This window comes from Cylas formicarius, unplaced genomic scaffold (genome assembly GCF_029955315.1).
Source record: "Cylas formicarius isolate icCylForm1 unplaced genomic scaffold, icCylForm1.1 PGA_scaffold_1__22_contigs__length_36826433, whole genome shotgun sequence".
Lineage (NCBI taxonomy): Eukaryota > Metazoa > Arthropoda > Insecta > Coleoptera > Brentidae > Cylas > Cylas formicarius.
In genome coordinates this window covers 8,308,342-8,324,365 of record NW_026844264.1, presented here as the reverse complement: position 1 = coordinate 8,324,365, position 16,024 = coordinate 8,308,342, and the positions used below count along the sequence as shown (strand labels likewise).

The following is a 16,024-nucleotide window of genomic DNA, read 5'->3' as shown; positions in this document are numbered from 1 at the left end:
AACTAAAAAAATTAAATAAATGAGTCCAGAGAAAGTGCTATTAATTATTTTCTTGAATTTTAAAACTACGAAATTTCTAATATTAACCGCGGTTGTTGCTCTTTACGCGGAGGTATTCCAACATTCTCTTAAATTAAATTAAATTAAATGTTAATATCTCAAAAAAGATTTAACGCATTTTGATGAACTGTAAAAAAAGCCCTTTACTAGGCTCTGATCGTGCGTTTTCTGACATAATTAGATGGAAAATAACAACCTAACCTAAAATGTGAATAAAAGAATTTATCAATTTTGCAATTATCCCAAATTTACCAAACAAAACGCCACATTATTAATTAAAATTAATAATAATATTCAAAATCAAAGTAAAATGTTATTATTTATGTTCGAAGAGTGTGCGCGAGTTACGTAGTAATTTACATAACTTATATTACTTCGTAGTGACATGATTAACTGTTCTCAAATTTTTAATTATTACCACTTATCTTCTGACTAAAAATTAATTTTAATCACTAATTCGATTACTGATTAATTGTTGGCAACTAACATTAAAAAAATAAACAAAATATCTCTTTTGACACAAATAATTCATTTCACCATATATTTTACTATTAATCGTGTTATAAAAATGGTAAGAAATTAAAATAAAATCTTATCCTAAATAATGAATTAGTGTTTTATTTGGTTCAGGAAAATGTAACATGAATAACAACTCGTAAAGAAGTTTTTTTTTAAATCAATTTTTTTTTTTTACTTTAGTTTTTTTAATTATATTTGAGTTTAGAATAAAGATATTGGGACGCAATTGTTATTGTGCGACATTTTCAATATCTACCGATATTTAAGGTCTACAAATAACTACAAATGAACCCAATACAGAAACTATGCATAATAAGACAAAATATATAATATTAAATTTCATTCCCTCGTACATTCCGTCAACAATCATTCATTCACCCATTCTCCCCGTTATTCTTTAAGAACTCCGTATTGTTTTGCTCACTAATATTTTTTTAGTGAGTTGTTAAATTTGCTTTCGTTGGTAATTAGTTTAATAGAGTCTAGCAAGTGATTATAAATTTTAATAGGCATTATATAGCTGTTTTCCATGGAACACGTGAATTCGTGCTGTGGTTATATAGTAATATAACTATGAACTTTAGCAGATTTTATAAAGTTCTATAAATGTTTTCTTAAGTAAATGTCAGACTGCAAAAATATAATCACCGTGAGCATCTGTAGCTCCCTGAAGAGGTCTGCACAGAAAAAGGTACTAATTTAAAATACCATTGTTCTTCGTTTTTGCCTATCCGATGTACACACTATCACCCCAAACGAAAATAATAAGATAGTATGGAGTTAACATGTATAGTATGTAGGATAGCACAACCTTTCTATTTACAGAATTTCCCAGTTTTGATAGCATAAAAGAGTGGGAGGTATTATTCATTTTGTTAGTCGCTCATTTGATATGACTCGCCTAAGATGGGTCAAAATCTAAATAATTTTACTACTTCTCACTGTTAAATGGAATTTCAAGAATACTACTGTCCGGTTATCTATAAGAGAAAATACGTGAAGTTATATTAAAACCTAGGCCATTCTCATCACTGAAGGACTACATCTTGCTTGTACAATAAGATGAATATCAGAACTTCTTACAACAAGAGCGACATTAGCTGGAAATGTTTTTTTTTATATCATCACTAAATAGAAAAAGGAGCGGTCCCAGGACGTTACCCTGTTGTACACCTCTTTTAATTACACGCCACTCTGAGAGGATTTATGTCGCCCCTCTCTCCGTCCTCCAAATATGAGAGTAGACAGCTACAAAACAGACTCCACAATTAATAGGTTTTAGCTTTAAGAATTTATGATTAACCATTTCAAATACCGGTGAGTAATCCAAGAACGAGCCAGTAGCTTTATGCTTTTCGGTTAGTGTCTGGATGATGAAGTTTACTATGTCTATGATAGCATCCATTTTGGAGAAAAGCTGACAGTAAAGTCACTGCCCCATAACTGTCTTTTCTTTTTCAAAGCTAGCGGCAAAACACCCTTAGTGGAGAAGTCAGTAATAAGGAGAGTTACAATCGTTACGATTTTAATTATATCACTTGTGTCATGAATACTCACATGGAATTTGTAGGTGTTACCTGACTGCAGTTTGTGTTTACATTAAAGTAATCATTAAATCTATTAGATGCTGTTTTGAGGCTCGTTATTGCATGTTCAGTTCATCTTTAAAACCTTTAGGATAAGTTTTTTTTATATTAATTTCTTTGTTAATTATTCGCTACTCTGCTTGTGATTTGTTAGTGCTTCATTATATTCAATATATTGTTTTGCACTGAAATTTAGTACGTTTTATTGGCGACATTCTTATACTTTTTATGATGATGAGATGACTATGGTGATATCCAAAAATCATATAACCCGAATCGACACCTCGGAAGACACAAATCGACATTCCAAAAGTCTCGAAAACTGATTAGCAATGAAAGCGGAACACTTGGTGCCGCCACATAAATTTTCCCGACGAAACGGTAATAAATCTAAACGTGTCCTGGAGGAGTTTGTCCGAGAGAGCGTTGATACGGACCCAGAGTGCCGGGTTTAGCCCGCATATCAGGGGCTCTTCGCTAAGCTGTGCACAACACCTGGCGTGGTTCACATCGTCAACCTTAAACCTCAGTTCCAAGATTTTCCCGGACATGTTTTCCGAAACACATTCGCAGTCGAAGGTAGTTTGCCCGAGATTATTTTGCTACAGGTCGAGAGACAACCGTTTATACTTGTAAAGGAAATTTGAAAGGAGAGAATTAAGAATGCTGGGTGTTCATAAAAAAGATAATACAGGAACTTGTGAAGCAACTATGAAAAAAAAAGCTACATTGACCAACCAACATAGCCGCTGACAGATCGTCAATAATTTTGGATGAACGAAAATATCAATGCAGTTTGCAAAATCTCATTTTTTACCATTCTGAGTATTTTACCTAATAGCTATGTGAGTTTATCCTTAATTTGCTAGCGTTGCACATAAGAAACGCGAAATCTTTTGCTTAAGTGAATCCGAACTTTTGTTATTGTTATCAGAAATGACGCTTTTTGGATAATGCCTTGCTGTAGATGTACCCATTCCAAATGAGTTTATTGTTTTTTTTATATCCGTTGCAGAACTGAAGCTTCATATATAGGTTCTTATTTAGGTTTTTTTGCTTATGAGAAAATAGTCGGCTTAGAGGAATTCAACTGCCAAGCAAAAAATGGACAAAAAGTCTACAGGTAAATATTAATAGATAGATAGATTATTTTTGTCCGTTGGGTAGACAATAACGATTGCATCAACTTAGTATAACAGGTATTTATAAGTAATGTTTTAGAGTAGTGTTGAAATAATAAGACATTGTTATTATAATACAATTTATTAAAGTAACCAAATGAAATGAAAACAGTAGGTGCCACCTTATAATTAAATCGTGAAATTTGTAATTTTTCAAACACATTTCCACAGGCTACTGTAATACCACTTTACAAATCTTCTGGGTTTCTGCCGAGTCGGTTGTTGATGAATCAAACTTGCTGCAGTTTCCCCAATCATTCTTCAGAGCTTAACCAAAACTGCCTGGTTTGAGTTAAGTTCTGAAGAAGCCAACAGGATGATTGCCGAAACATCAGCAAGCAATTTTCCAAATTATCGTGGGGCAACCTTGTAAAACCGTTCCCAACTGTTCCCAAATATAAGTACTACCAAACACACAAATCAATCTTTTTGTGAATTGTCTAAGTTGCGGAAAATTGTCTTCCAAGTATCAACAGTCTTCCATGTTTTTGAAATCGCTTAATTTCTCCTTGTTTTTGAAGATTCAAATTTGATTCATTCCGAGTAAAGTCGACGAGGAATTCCAAGTCCATTGTGGGTCACTTAATTCAGATAGTGGTTTATCTTTTATTTGCATAACATCTGCTATTTCGTTTCTAAGCTCGTAAAACCATTTCTTGATTTCACAATAATATGTTACGTCATCCTATTCGACGCCTTTGAAAATTGATAGTTTTTACTGCCATGGAGTCTTAGAACACGAGTTATGTTGGTGGTTAATGGTCAGGTCATATTATTGCACATTTAATTCAGTTGCTTTTTCATTCAAAATTCGGATTAGATCTTTACGTAAGTCGGACGTAAATGGCAAACAAAAACTTCTCAATACCTTTTGAACTTAATGAAAATATCCTCCTCGGGAGTGGTCCCTTTTAGCGGCTGCAAAGCAAGCAATTCCTGGGTAACGGTGAACTCTTTATCAACACTTCGAATAAACATAGCCTGGGAGAAAATGATTTCAAACCAGCTATCAATGTTGCTTTTATTAAGGACGCAAAACAGTGCAAACTTCTAAATTCTCCTTCTGCGAACAAAAACTATAAAACTAGCTTTCACATTATCATGTCGTGTTCTTTGTTCATGAGACATTTGCTGCCGTTTTCCAATTTTGTGGTAATCTTCTGGATTTTATTTTTTCTGAACTTGATTCATTACACGGCAAACAAATACGCTTGCCGTTGTGCAACATAAAAAAAAATAGTCATGGTGTTGATTTGTATGGATGATAGACATATACAATATAGGAAATCATAATTCTGTTTCGCAGCGCGATTCTCGCATAGATATTGTGAATACTGATATTGTGAATCTTTCAAAATATAGAACACCAGATAGGGGTGCAGGTAGACTTTCAGCATCTTTGTCAAGCAGATCTGGAAGTTCTTTTTTTACACCTCAAATAAGGAAAGAAGGCTCTGTGCGAATGAAACATGCTGTTCCACTATCAGAACATATGTTAGATGTGATATTTGGCCTCTGCATAAATTGCAATATAGACTATCGTGACCTGCTACGTGCCACTCTCGGGATCCTTGACAACAACAAACGTACAATACTACGCCTATGTCATTCAGCTAAAGCCACTAAGTTTTACAGTTAAACAATGGTTTGTAAGTTACTGGCATTATGAAGCAGAGCATAAACAGTTATGATTAATTGGTTAGTTGCCAGAACAAAATATATATAACATTATTTTCTTATACTTACTCACAGGTATGTTCAATTCCTAGCAAGGGTAAAGAACAATAACCCTTGTTTGCACATAGTCTTGCAAATAAAGTGGTTTGATTGATTGATTGAAATAAATTGGCTGGAATAACCTCTTGCTGCATTGCAAACCACATTCTGTCGCTAAAAGAGTGGGGGGACAAGTCGTTTTCAATTAGTAATTTTTGTAAGGCTCTAGAATTTATGAAAAAACTATTTTTTTGACCCGTTTTCCAATGAAAATTTTCTATTGTACATAATGCCTAATTTTTATTCTGTTAAAATAAAATTCTTTGCTTTTGACATGTATCCTACCGGAACGCCATTGGTATATACATTTTCAACTCAAACCCCGATGGTACATACCTGCAGTGGATTAATGGAAATAATTTTGCTATCAATTAAACGCCAAACAATGAAAGTGGCTTATCTATTTCTTGGGTCACTCTGTAGCCCTTTTGCATACCTACCTTTAGGTATCTTTAACCGTTTCAGAAACAATTAACAAAAAAAAAGATTTATTGTGGCCATTACTTCTTTATTTTACCCTATAACTAATGTTACCGGCGAATTGCGTTTTTACACGTCACTTAAGATTTTCGTGTGCGAAAATGAATCAAACTCCACATTTCTCACGCCAATTTGAGCCGCGCCATATGTACCCACGCAATAAACTCTAATTGACTTAAAATGGAACGTCCTATGAAATGTATGCGGTTTGCTAATTTTACTCCCAACAAAGTGTCCGTGATTCGTGCAAACGTTTCTGCGACGCTTCGTCGATTCATTGAATCGATTAAAATTGTGTCGACCAAAAAATGTAATTTCAAGGTCGCTTAAAGGGCGCCGGAAGCACCCACGACTTGTCCAACTGTAAGCTCGTTCGGGTGTCAAAGTACACGTCTTACTTATATTGTTTTTTGCTTCCAAAGCCTTTTACGGCCCTTATTTTTTAACTTTTTCACCTGAAATCAATTTGTCTCATCCATATTTCCAAGTTATGGGATTAAAACTATCAATATTCGTATACTCGCGGAGTAACCAAATTGGTAACAGGCACTTGAACCGCCACTAAATTTGAAATTGCCCATATAAAAAACAAAAAAATTAAAAAACTGGCCGAACCCAAAACCCAAATGATGCGCCATCTGTTAGGTGGTAGCTGAATTGAACGCGAAACTTATGCTGAGAACCGCTCGGATGTTTAATGATGGCGCGACAAGGTGGCGCTAAAGCTCGAGCATAATTTATATTTACTTGTGCAATAAATTTTTCAATAAATATATAAGGAGTAAACGATATACTTTCTTTTCAATATAAATAATTAGAAAATAAAATTTGTTGGGAACAGCTGTAGTTAATAGAGGGCCTTACTAGTTCTGTATTATCTTGCATAAGCACAGTCTTGTCCGACTTATATATTGATTAACACGCCGCTCTTTGCTAGATTGAGGATAATATTAAGAATTATTTTGATTAATTGCAGATACAACCACCAATTTCAATTACCTACGAACTATGACTATACAGTTTATTAAAATATCCTTAATATTGGTTGATTTAAGTCTTTACACAGTCACCGTAAACGGCCACTGAAAACCAAATTTAAATTTGGTTTTCTTTTCGATTCTGATAATTCTTTTTTAATTTGTAGATTGATTCCTCAGATGATGTTATATCAGATTTTTTTTATAATAATAATAATATGACTTAATTCTAAATACATTAGAAGAACACATCACAAAAGCCGAAAGAAATGTTATACAGCCTTACTTAACCCGCAGTTGCAATGATGGGAGGAAAATTACTCATTAATACAGGACAGGCCGGTAGAATATACAAAATGAATAAAAACACAAGACAAAATACAAAACAATAGAAAGAAGGGAAACAAGAAAAGCCCAAGTTAAACATTTTTTACATAAATTTGTTTATATCACAAAAAGTAAGTAACAAAAGACGAAGAAGATAAGTGGAGCATGCACTCCAGGCATACGCAGGTTTTAGATATTGTAGGAGGTAAAATTGTAAGGCTAAGAGGGATCCTGTTATAATTTAAACAAACCTGATAGGAAAAGAATCTCATAAAGAGTAATGTTTCGTGAGGGGGAGGCGATATACTGCTTTTATGCCTAAAGTCCAAATTATGAGGATCATATCTGAAATAGATATTCAGGACATATTTTACTGGTTATTTTATTAAATAGCACTATACTATGATAATATCCTCCTTTCTCCGTGTTTTACCAAGAAATTTCCATCATTTTAGAATCAACCCTCCGTTCATACCTCTGATACCTGGCGGCCATTTTATGAACTTGAAAATAATTTCTAACTTCTTCTCTTGGCCGATTTACCTACAAATATTTTTTTTTAACTTGGGTTCCTGAGATATGGCCGGTGTCCTTTTAATGGACCACCTGGTACATCTGACGTTTCAATCCACAATGTCTCTTTCGAGATAATTATGTCGTAAATTCTTTTTTCAGAAATTCTCACTTAAGTCAGACCTTGTGAATTTTTACTCAGAACTTCTGACTTGTTTCCCAGAGAGTTTGATTTAAGTCAAAAATTCTAGCCTCTTCCTCAAAATTTTTTCTATTTAAATTAAAACCATTTTTGTGTCCTTTTAGCCCTTTTGTATAAAACTGAATATTTAATAATCTGAAGAAAAATTTCAGACATAGCATCGTTACAAATTGTGTCTACTTTTTAGTACCCGTTTTTTTGGCGGTGAGTGTGTATTAAAAAAAATGATTTTGTACTAGCTTGTTGAATTTTTTAACTTTTTTCAATACTTCTGTAGGAGTCTAATAAATATTTGCAGTGTAGAATGATATTTATTCCATATATCGGATTTGTGGCCGTTTATCTTAATCTTCTAGGACTACTTGTTCCTCATGTCTCCTTCTCGGCAATTATGTCGCTCAGCAACGCCTTCAGCTCGTGAATCTCTTGCCTGAGCAAATCCATCTCGGTGGCGTCCTGATTCGCCTCGTCCTTCTCCCTGAAGTATCTCTGGACTATCAGCGACATCAGCGCCGGAAACTCCATATCGTGCATACTTTTCTCCACCGTATCGCCTGGATGTTTCCTCTGACACGTGACGGTGCTTTGACCTTTGTCCACCGGACGGACGCCGTTCATGGTTTCGATGAAAACGCTCACTCCGGCCGGGGTGGGGATGAGATTAAATGGCGGCGGAGTAGTACTCTGCAGCATGTACTCTAAATAAAAGTCCGTTTTGCCGAACGTCCATTCGACGTCCAAATTGTCCAGCACGCGTTGAAACGTGGACGACATCGTCGCTATCAGCATGTTCAAGATCATCACTACGATGAGGACTTCGAAAAGGGCGAAACATATATAGCCTACAGTTTCGGTAAACTCGTGGGTGTTGATGATGGTTGCGCCGGGACCTTCTCCGGGCAAGTTTTCGATCACCACGTCGGCAGATTCGAGGGCGGACATGCACAAGATTGCCCAGAAAAAGGTTTTCAACGTGGACGCGAAGTCCACGAAAGAAGAGGTCTGTTGCGTTTTGATGCCATTCTCGTCCACTTGCACCATGCCGTCGTAGTACTGGTAGAAACGGCACAGGCCCGCCGTGAACGAGATTATGATGATAGCGAAGATGACGAAGTACTTGGCCATGTCCGCACACATTTTACCCAGCGATATTTGCAACGGGCCCAAGTAATAGTTGAGCCGGCAGAAGAATATCAGCTTGAAGAATGTCATTATAGTCGCGACGGCGAACGTGCCTTCCGCGACCAAAAGTGGATCCAGGTGGTGCCAGTATTTCCGTTCCAAGTCCACCTGGCCGTTGTTGACGGCGTCCAGGTACGAAGCCAACCAAAACAGAAACGTCAACACGAAAAGACTGTTGCTGATCAACGCGTGCCAGTTCCACATTTTCCGGAAGTACCGCTTCGGACCGATGAACGCGAGCATCCTGATGTTGCTCCAAATGTTCCCAGCCACGAAAACCATGATCACAGGTTCGAGTCCCGAATTCGGAGGTTTCCGTTTCTGGTCGGTTTTGTCCATGTTCGATTCGAGGAATATCAACACCAGGAACACCAGGTAAGCTGAGACGTGACTGATCATTTTGTTGAGCGGGATACTCCAGTGCTTCGTGAGCGAGTGATTCGGCATCACCATACACATCAGGGTGATAATGGGAAGCGTGAATATCCGCAAGACCGGATACAAATAGATGACCGCTGCAGATTTGAGTTTGTATTCGTGCCAATCGCCGCACCACGTGGCTTCCACAATCTGCTGCGTGTTCGGATGCGCAACGAACGTCTTCTGCTTGTAGTCCATCGCCAGCGCCAACCTGGGCAAGCTGTAGATGTAGGATTCGGTGCCCGCGTGTTGCTTCAGGATCAGTTCCATCTCGCAGGTGCTGCGGCAACACGCGATAAGATCTACCGCGAAGTTGCTGATTTCGTTTGAAAGTTCGGAGTATGCGACACGGAACTCGGGCACCAGCTTCGAGCACTCTTTGAGTTCCTCGCTCAACTGGAAAGCTGCCAGGATCGGGTCGTGGGTCGAATGGCAAATGTAGGCGGGATTGGAGACGGCCCTGTAAAGGTTGAGGCGCAGGCTTTCAGCGTGCAGCAGGTCGTCCCTCTCTAAATGTACTCTGCAGTCCGCGCATCTGCAACTCGGCGGGTGCGGTTTGGTGATCACGTGACCCCTTTGGATCAGAAGCTCTGTGAACGCGATAGCGAGGGATTGGTGTGCCGGTTAATGATCTGGTTTGAACTACGGACTTTAAAATTTTAATTAAAGCTCCTAAACGTGTTGTTGGCTGTATTTCAACGCTTCAAGCAAAAGGAAATTCGACAGAGACAATTGTAAAATTAACATGTATAACGTGTGCCAAATAAAACGACCCACTATACGATCTGGAAACCCATAGGAGATACAAAAAAAGTTTCGTACAAAAGTTTCTTGGACTCTCCTGAAGATTTAAAATATTATAATTTTGTTGATACAGGGTGTCCCAAAAGTGCCCCTTTCGACATCAACTTTGTTATTTTAAATGGAATACCCTGCATATATCGACATTTTGGTAATCCTTGGTTAAAATAAAGGTCACTTTCTTAAGAAATTCCTATTCGAATTTTGCTTTGTTTAGGCAGAAATTGAGGTTATGGGTATTTTTTCATATTTTGATTGGCCCTTATAAAATTGTGTTGTGACGCTACTGATCCCGGTATTGCAACGGAAATTTAACCACAGACTAGGGAGATGATGCACTATTCAATCAGTTTTAAAGAAGCTCCTCAGCTTATACAGGGTGTCCCAAATAGGTGGTGCCATTTTGGCGAATTCAATTAACAAAATCTCAAGATTTGGAACACCATATATTTTTACAGGTGTTATTTTAAACCTCAAATGTCTCAAAAAGTAAGAGAAATTTAAATATTACAAATTTATATATAGCATATATTTTATTTGTATTTTAAATAAGTTATAGTTTTTTGGTTAGCCTATAAACTTTAATTATTTATTTTAGTTAATAGGTATTTTCAATCAAGCTAGATAATTAACTATTAACTGTTTATTTAAATATGAATTCTGAAGTTTTATTAAATCTATTAAAGTGTGTAGTATAGAGTCGATTTTTCTTAAAATCTCCAAGTATTAATGGACGCCCTCTAGTGTTAACAATACGTTTTATCCGTATATCGCTGCAAAATAATAAGTTTTGTTAGTTAGTTAGACGTTACTCCTTTTAGATTATTTGATTATTTTTTCTATTAGATACAAATTTTTTATTTTAAATCGAATCTAGTATATTTTGTTGAGCTAGTAGTAGTTTTTTTTTTGCAACGATGTTCTTAAAAATACCGGGATAGGACAGATTTTTATCTAATTAGGTTTGCTGTGCTAAGTCAAGTGCGTGAAAATATAAGGCAATTTTGAGAAACTTTATGGATTTATGGATTCATACTGGAAGTGAAAATTGGTCTAGACAGTGGTAAGGGTATTTGGAGAGATGATACATTTGTTTCAGGATGACTAGGGCACTGGTCCTGACGAAACCCAGTGCTGGATGATGCGATGTTAGCTTCTTTAAGGAAACCTTGAGCTTCTCTCCATTCAAGACCGTACTGCGTGGTGATGAACCACAACCTGCACGAGGTGGCCTTGTTAACACGGAACAGTACGGATTTAGATCAGGAGGTCGAAAAACATCCATGGTGCATTGAAGCAGAGACCACCATTATAAAGATGAGGCGTAAAGAAAATTATTCTGGACCGGTTCATTGTTGGAATGCCATAAGTGTGACTGAAGCAGTTTGAACAGTTATGGTACTGCGACGAGGAAGGCAACGGAAATTGTATTTCCTAGCACAATTATCATGGGGTCAAACAAAATACAAATGGCCCTTAGTCCCCGGCGGACCTTAGATGGTCAGAGGATGCGAACAAGAAGCCTTAATGTATCGGGAAAGCTGGAAAATACAGCAGCTGAAATAGAAAGACTAAATATTAATATTTTGGGTGTCAGCAATGTCCATTGGTCAGGGTCAGGAAAATGCCCAACGAAGAATGGTATGATGTACTTTTCTGAAAACAGCACAGCTCATCGTTATGGTGTCGCAGTTATTGTGGACAAAGGCTCAAATAGTGCAGTAGAGACTTTTATTCACCTGTCAGATCGTGTAATGATGCTTACATTTCAAATAAACCCGGTCCCTCTCAATATGATTCAGATCTACGCCCCTACAGCAGACAAAGAGGAAGAGGAAATCGATAACTTCTATCAAGAAATCGAAACCGCAAAAAAAAAAAACAAAAATTATGAAGCAACAATAATTATGGGTGATTTTAATACTAAAGTTGAAGAGGACAAAGTTGAGAGTTGCGCTAAAAGATTTGTCATGGGATAGTACAATGAACGAGGAGGGGAGAGGCTGGTGGAGTTTTACCAAACGAAGAAATTGGTTGGCAGACAGCACAAATAGCATAGTAGTAAATTTGCCAAAACATACCCAAGAGCCCACGTCAAATCTGATTACAACTCCGTAGTCTCCAGTATTAACGTTAGACTGAAAATATTGAAACGGGCGGTAAATAAATGTAGAATCGATGTGAGAAAACTTAAAGAGCGCGGCGTACTTCATTAAACGACACAAAAAGTCCATAACAACCTAAAGCGTATACCAAATTTTCAAGACACTTCTAAAATAAACGAGACATGGTATAGCATATAAAACGATTTAACAGCAAGTCAAAAAATGCGAATTTCAGAACGAAAGGTAAGACAAAGTTGAATGACAGAGGAAAGACCATGCTTAACGGACGAAAGGCGTAAGAATAAAAATAACAGCATCAAATATCAAGAAATCGACAACATCGTTCAAAGAAAAAATAAATCTGCCAAAGAAGACTGGATAAGGAGTGACTGTGTGGAAAAAAACGAACAGAGATATGACAGCTTCAATCTGCATAGGAAGCTGAAAGAAATGACCGGAATGAAGAAATATAGGCAGTCTACTGTATTGAGAAGTTCTGACGGCAGTATTATTGCGGATGTGAAGCGAAAACTAATTCGCTGGACTGAATATATTAAACACCTTGTCAATGACGATCGGCCTGCCTTGGCCATGCTGAAGAGACTGATTCGGTGATGCTCCGCTGAGACGAAAGGAGGAAGAGCAAATGGCCCCGACGAGATACCGATCGAGCTTTTTGAAATTATAGATGAAGGTACAATTATGATACTCGTAAATCTCTTTAATATCATATGCTCAACCGGAGTTATTCCAGTTATGTCTTGCATCTACATTTAAAACGTTACCTAAGAAACAAAATGCCACAGAATGTTCCGTTCATCGAACAATAGCCCTTATGAGTCACACTTTGAAGGTGTTTTTAAGAATTATTCATAATAGAATATTCGCTAAGTTGGACTCCGAAATCAGCGATAGCCAATTAGGCTTTAGAAAGGGTATGGGGACTAGAGAGACTTTGTTCAGAATAAACGTATTAGCGCAACGATGTCTCGACATGAACCAAGATGTCTACGCCTGTTTTGTTGATGTTGAAAAGGCGTTAGATAATGTTCAACACCAAAAACTTATAGAAATATTACAGAACGAGACATCAAAATCATAGCGAATCTTTATAAACGCGCAGATTTTGAACAACTTAAACTTAAATAACGTTATGCGGACGACACCATTATAGTTACGGACAAGCTTGAAGATCTACAAACCCTGCTGCAGATGTTAAATGATACATGTGACTAAACGTGAACTTTAAGAAAACTAAATAAATTATTATTACAAAAAAAGTAAAAGTATCAGCGAATTTTGGAAATCTCATGAACTGGCAGGGTTTGCAATCTGGAACTGCTACAAAGAACAGGAGGAAATTATTAACTCTCTAAAAAGAAGAGAATTTGAATACTTTGGCCACGTGATCAGAGGACCTAAATATGCAATGCTACAGAACGAAAGAAAGATCAAGGGCAGAAGGAGTCAAGGGAGAAGAAAAACCTCTTGGCTCAAAAACTTAAGGAAATGGTTTGGAATGACATCAAACCAACTATTCAGAGCAGCTGTTAACAAGATTATTATAGCAATGATAATATCCAACCTCCGTGAGGAGAAGGAACGAGGAGAGGAAGAAGAAGTGTTTTGGCATATTGGCATATGGCATATGACATATGGCATATTGGTGAAAAAGTGTGTTTCTGAAAAGAGCATCACGAAGACACTAGCTTTACTAAAAAGGAAGGTAAGCCGCAAAACCAGCAAGAATGGGACAAACTGTGCACAGTTATGAAAAGAGACAACAACACCAGACTTGCTTGGAACGATATATTTTTGTTCGAATGGTCCAAAATTTCGTAACCTTAGGTTTGATGATCTGCAATGAATTAACAGCATGACATTTATCCAAAACACCCTGCATATACAAGGGATTTTAAAACAAATACGAAAAGAGTAGTTTGATTTATAAACATTGGGTCATTCTTCTTAACTAACTAAATTTAAAAAAAATATATATTTTTTTGTCTCCTGCATTTTTTTTTCATACTTACTGTTTCCAAATAAAAAAGTGAAAATTAAAAAAAATAACGATATACAAAATAGATAAAAATATCTAGTGACCAGAGGTCACTTCTTAAAGCGTCTCTTATCTTGCTTTATTTAACATTGATTAGTTAGTTTGGATAGAAAACACTACTAACTTAATAAAAAATTTCATTTTAAAATTCAAATTCCATTTAATTGGTCAATAATAAGAGCTTTTAAGCCATAATTTGAGTTACATTGTTTAAATAAAACGTTTTTAAAGCAGGTGTTTATTCATAGTTTACGCATGAATAGATTAATTAGTTTCAGAAATATTTATTAAGAAATTATTTTTAAAATGTAATTGCTTTAAAAAAAAAGCTTTAAATGCTGGTAAAACAAACTACTTCTCTTTAGTAGCACTCAGCTAAACTATTTATCAGAGACAGCAAAGTTGCTAATAAACCCGTTTATCGAAATTTATTTTTTCCTATGTCTTTGTTTAAGTTTTTCTTTAAATTTATTTAAAAAGATTGATAGATGATACACTCATTATAAAAAAAATAAAAATATATGTAGAAAATGTTTTTTTTAATAGTAATATTTCCGTAATATTTTGTTCTTTCATCGATGTTCGCTTTTCAGCTAAAAAATAAAAATATTAATTTTCCGCCATATTTGTGCAGCGCAGTGGTTGACTTCTGACCCAACATTTATACAACAAATATCCATTTGTTTTAAGCAAGGAATCACCTTCTTAAGTTTTCCGCGTTTGTTTTGAAACGCCCTATATATTTATCAGAAGGTGGGCCAATTTTTAAGAGACGCGATTATAAGTAACATTAGAATAAAACTCGCAAGTAGTACAAACATTAAAGTATTCTTTTCGGATATGCTGTTGCTCTCTACCTATACTCGCTCACCAATGATTTCGTAGTGACCACATTGCGCAGCCAATATGAGAGGCGTGATGTAGTCTGGAAAATCTGTACTGTGGGTGACTCCGACAAACTCCAAACTGGGTGCTATCTGACTCAGCTTTTCCAATAGCATCTCCAAAATTTTCCTTTGGTTATCTTTAATGGCGTGAAGAATGCAATCGCCAATATCGATCCCGGGTTGCGTTAAAAGAAACTCGACCATTGGTTCCGAATGGTTTTGGACGGCTATCAAGAGCGCCGAGACGCCTTGGAAATTCACACAGTTTATGTTGAACCCCCGATTAGCTTCCAAATACTCTTTAACGGTGATTACATCTCCTGTAAATCAACAAGACGTTTCCGATGGTTTTTTATTCTTCCGAAGCCCACAAAACTGACCTGCGGTCACGAGTTCGAAAAATTTCTTCTCAGACTCCTGTAAGTGAGGCAGAATGATGCTTGGCCTAGGCATTAGCACTTCCGAGTCTTGATGTAACCTTTTGTAAGGAACCCCTCCGGGCGGTGCCAGATGCTGATCCGCCATTTTTCCAATGCTCCGTTTGTTAATATAATCGGTAAAATATTGAAAGGCCGATTCCGGCGAGCTGTCAAAATCTGACTTTGAGTAGACAGGATTATGAATAATATACTAAAACTTTATGTTTATGTTCTGTTTTTTAATTGAACTGTAAACCTACCTGTACTTTAGTGTTGTTGGCAAAGTTCCTTCATTAAAAATTGCTAATGTTCTTTAATTTGCTGAGAAACAGATTAGTAAAACTTCGCTTTCTAAAAATGGCAAAATTAGGATTCTCAATGTGGTCAAAACTTTTCGCCACTAAAAGTCAATATTCGCAATTGCAAAAACGGTTTAAATTCTCCTTTCCCATGGCCAAGAAGATATTGTGGAAAATGAAGTTTCGTTACGAAGAAACTCAAAAGAGAAGATCACTTTTCATACAGAAAAA

The 16,024-nt window shown here is 36.4% G+C and overlaps 1 protein-coding gene across 1 annotated transcript; it reads right to left on the bottom strand.

Moving 5' to 3' along the window:
* Positions 1-7,928: 7,928 nt before the first annotated feature.
* LOC132696771 (short transient receptor potential channel 4-like) lies at positions 7,929-15,618 on the bottom strand. The gene is made up of 3 exons (XM_060661782.1): positions 15,456-15,618; positions 15,060-15,395; positions 7,929-9,813 (listed from the first exon to the last, which is right to left on the bottom strand). The coding sequence occupies exons 1-3, from the start codon at positions 15,598-15,600 to the stop codon at positions 7,991-7,993; spliced, it is 2,304 nt and encodes a 767-aa protein (XP_060517765.1). The 5' UTR covers positions 15,601-15,618; the 3' UTR covers positions 7,929-7,990.
* Positions 15,619-16,024: the final 406 nt, after the last annotated feature.

Bases quoted from the DNA above. Each gene is read 5' to 3' on its own strand.
- LOC132696771 (XM_060661782.1), bottom strand. From the start codon at position 15,600: ATGGCGGATCAGCATCTGGCACCGCCCGGAGGGGTTCCTTACAAAAGG. The intron at 15,396-15,455 runs GTCAGTTTTGTG...GTTGATTTACAG, and splicing joins TTTCGAACTCGTGACCGCAG to GAGATGTAATCACCGTTAAA. The intron at 9,814-15,059 runs GTGAGCGAGTAT...TCGCGTTCACAG, and splicing joins TGGTCACTACGAAATCATTG to AGCTTCTGATCCAAAGGGGT.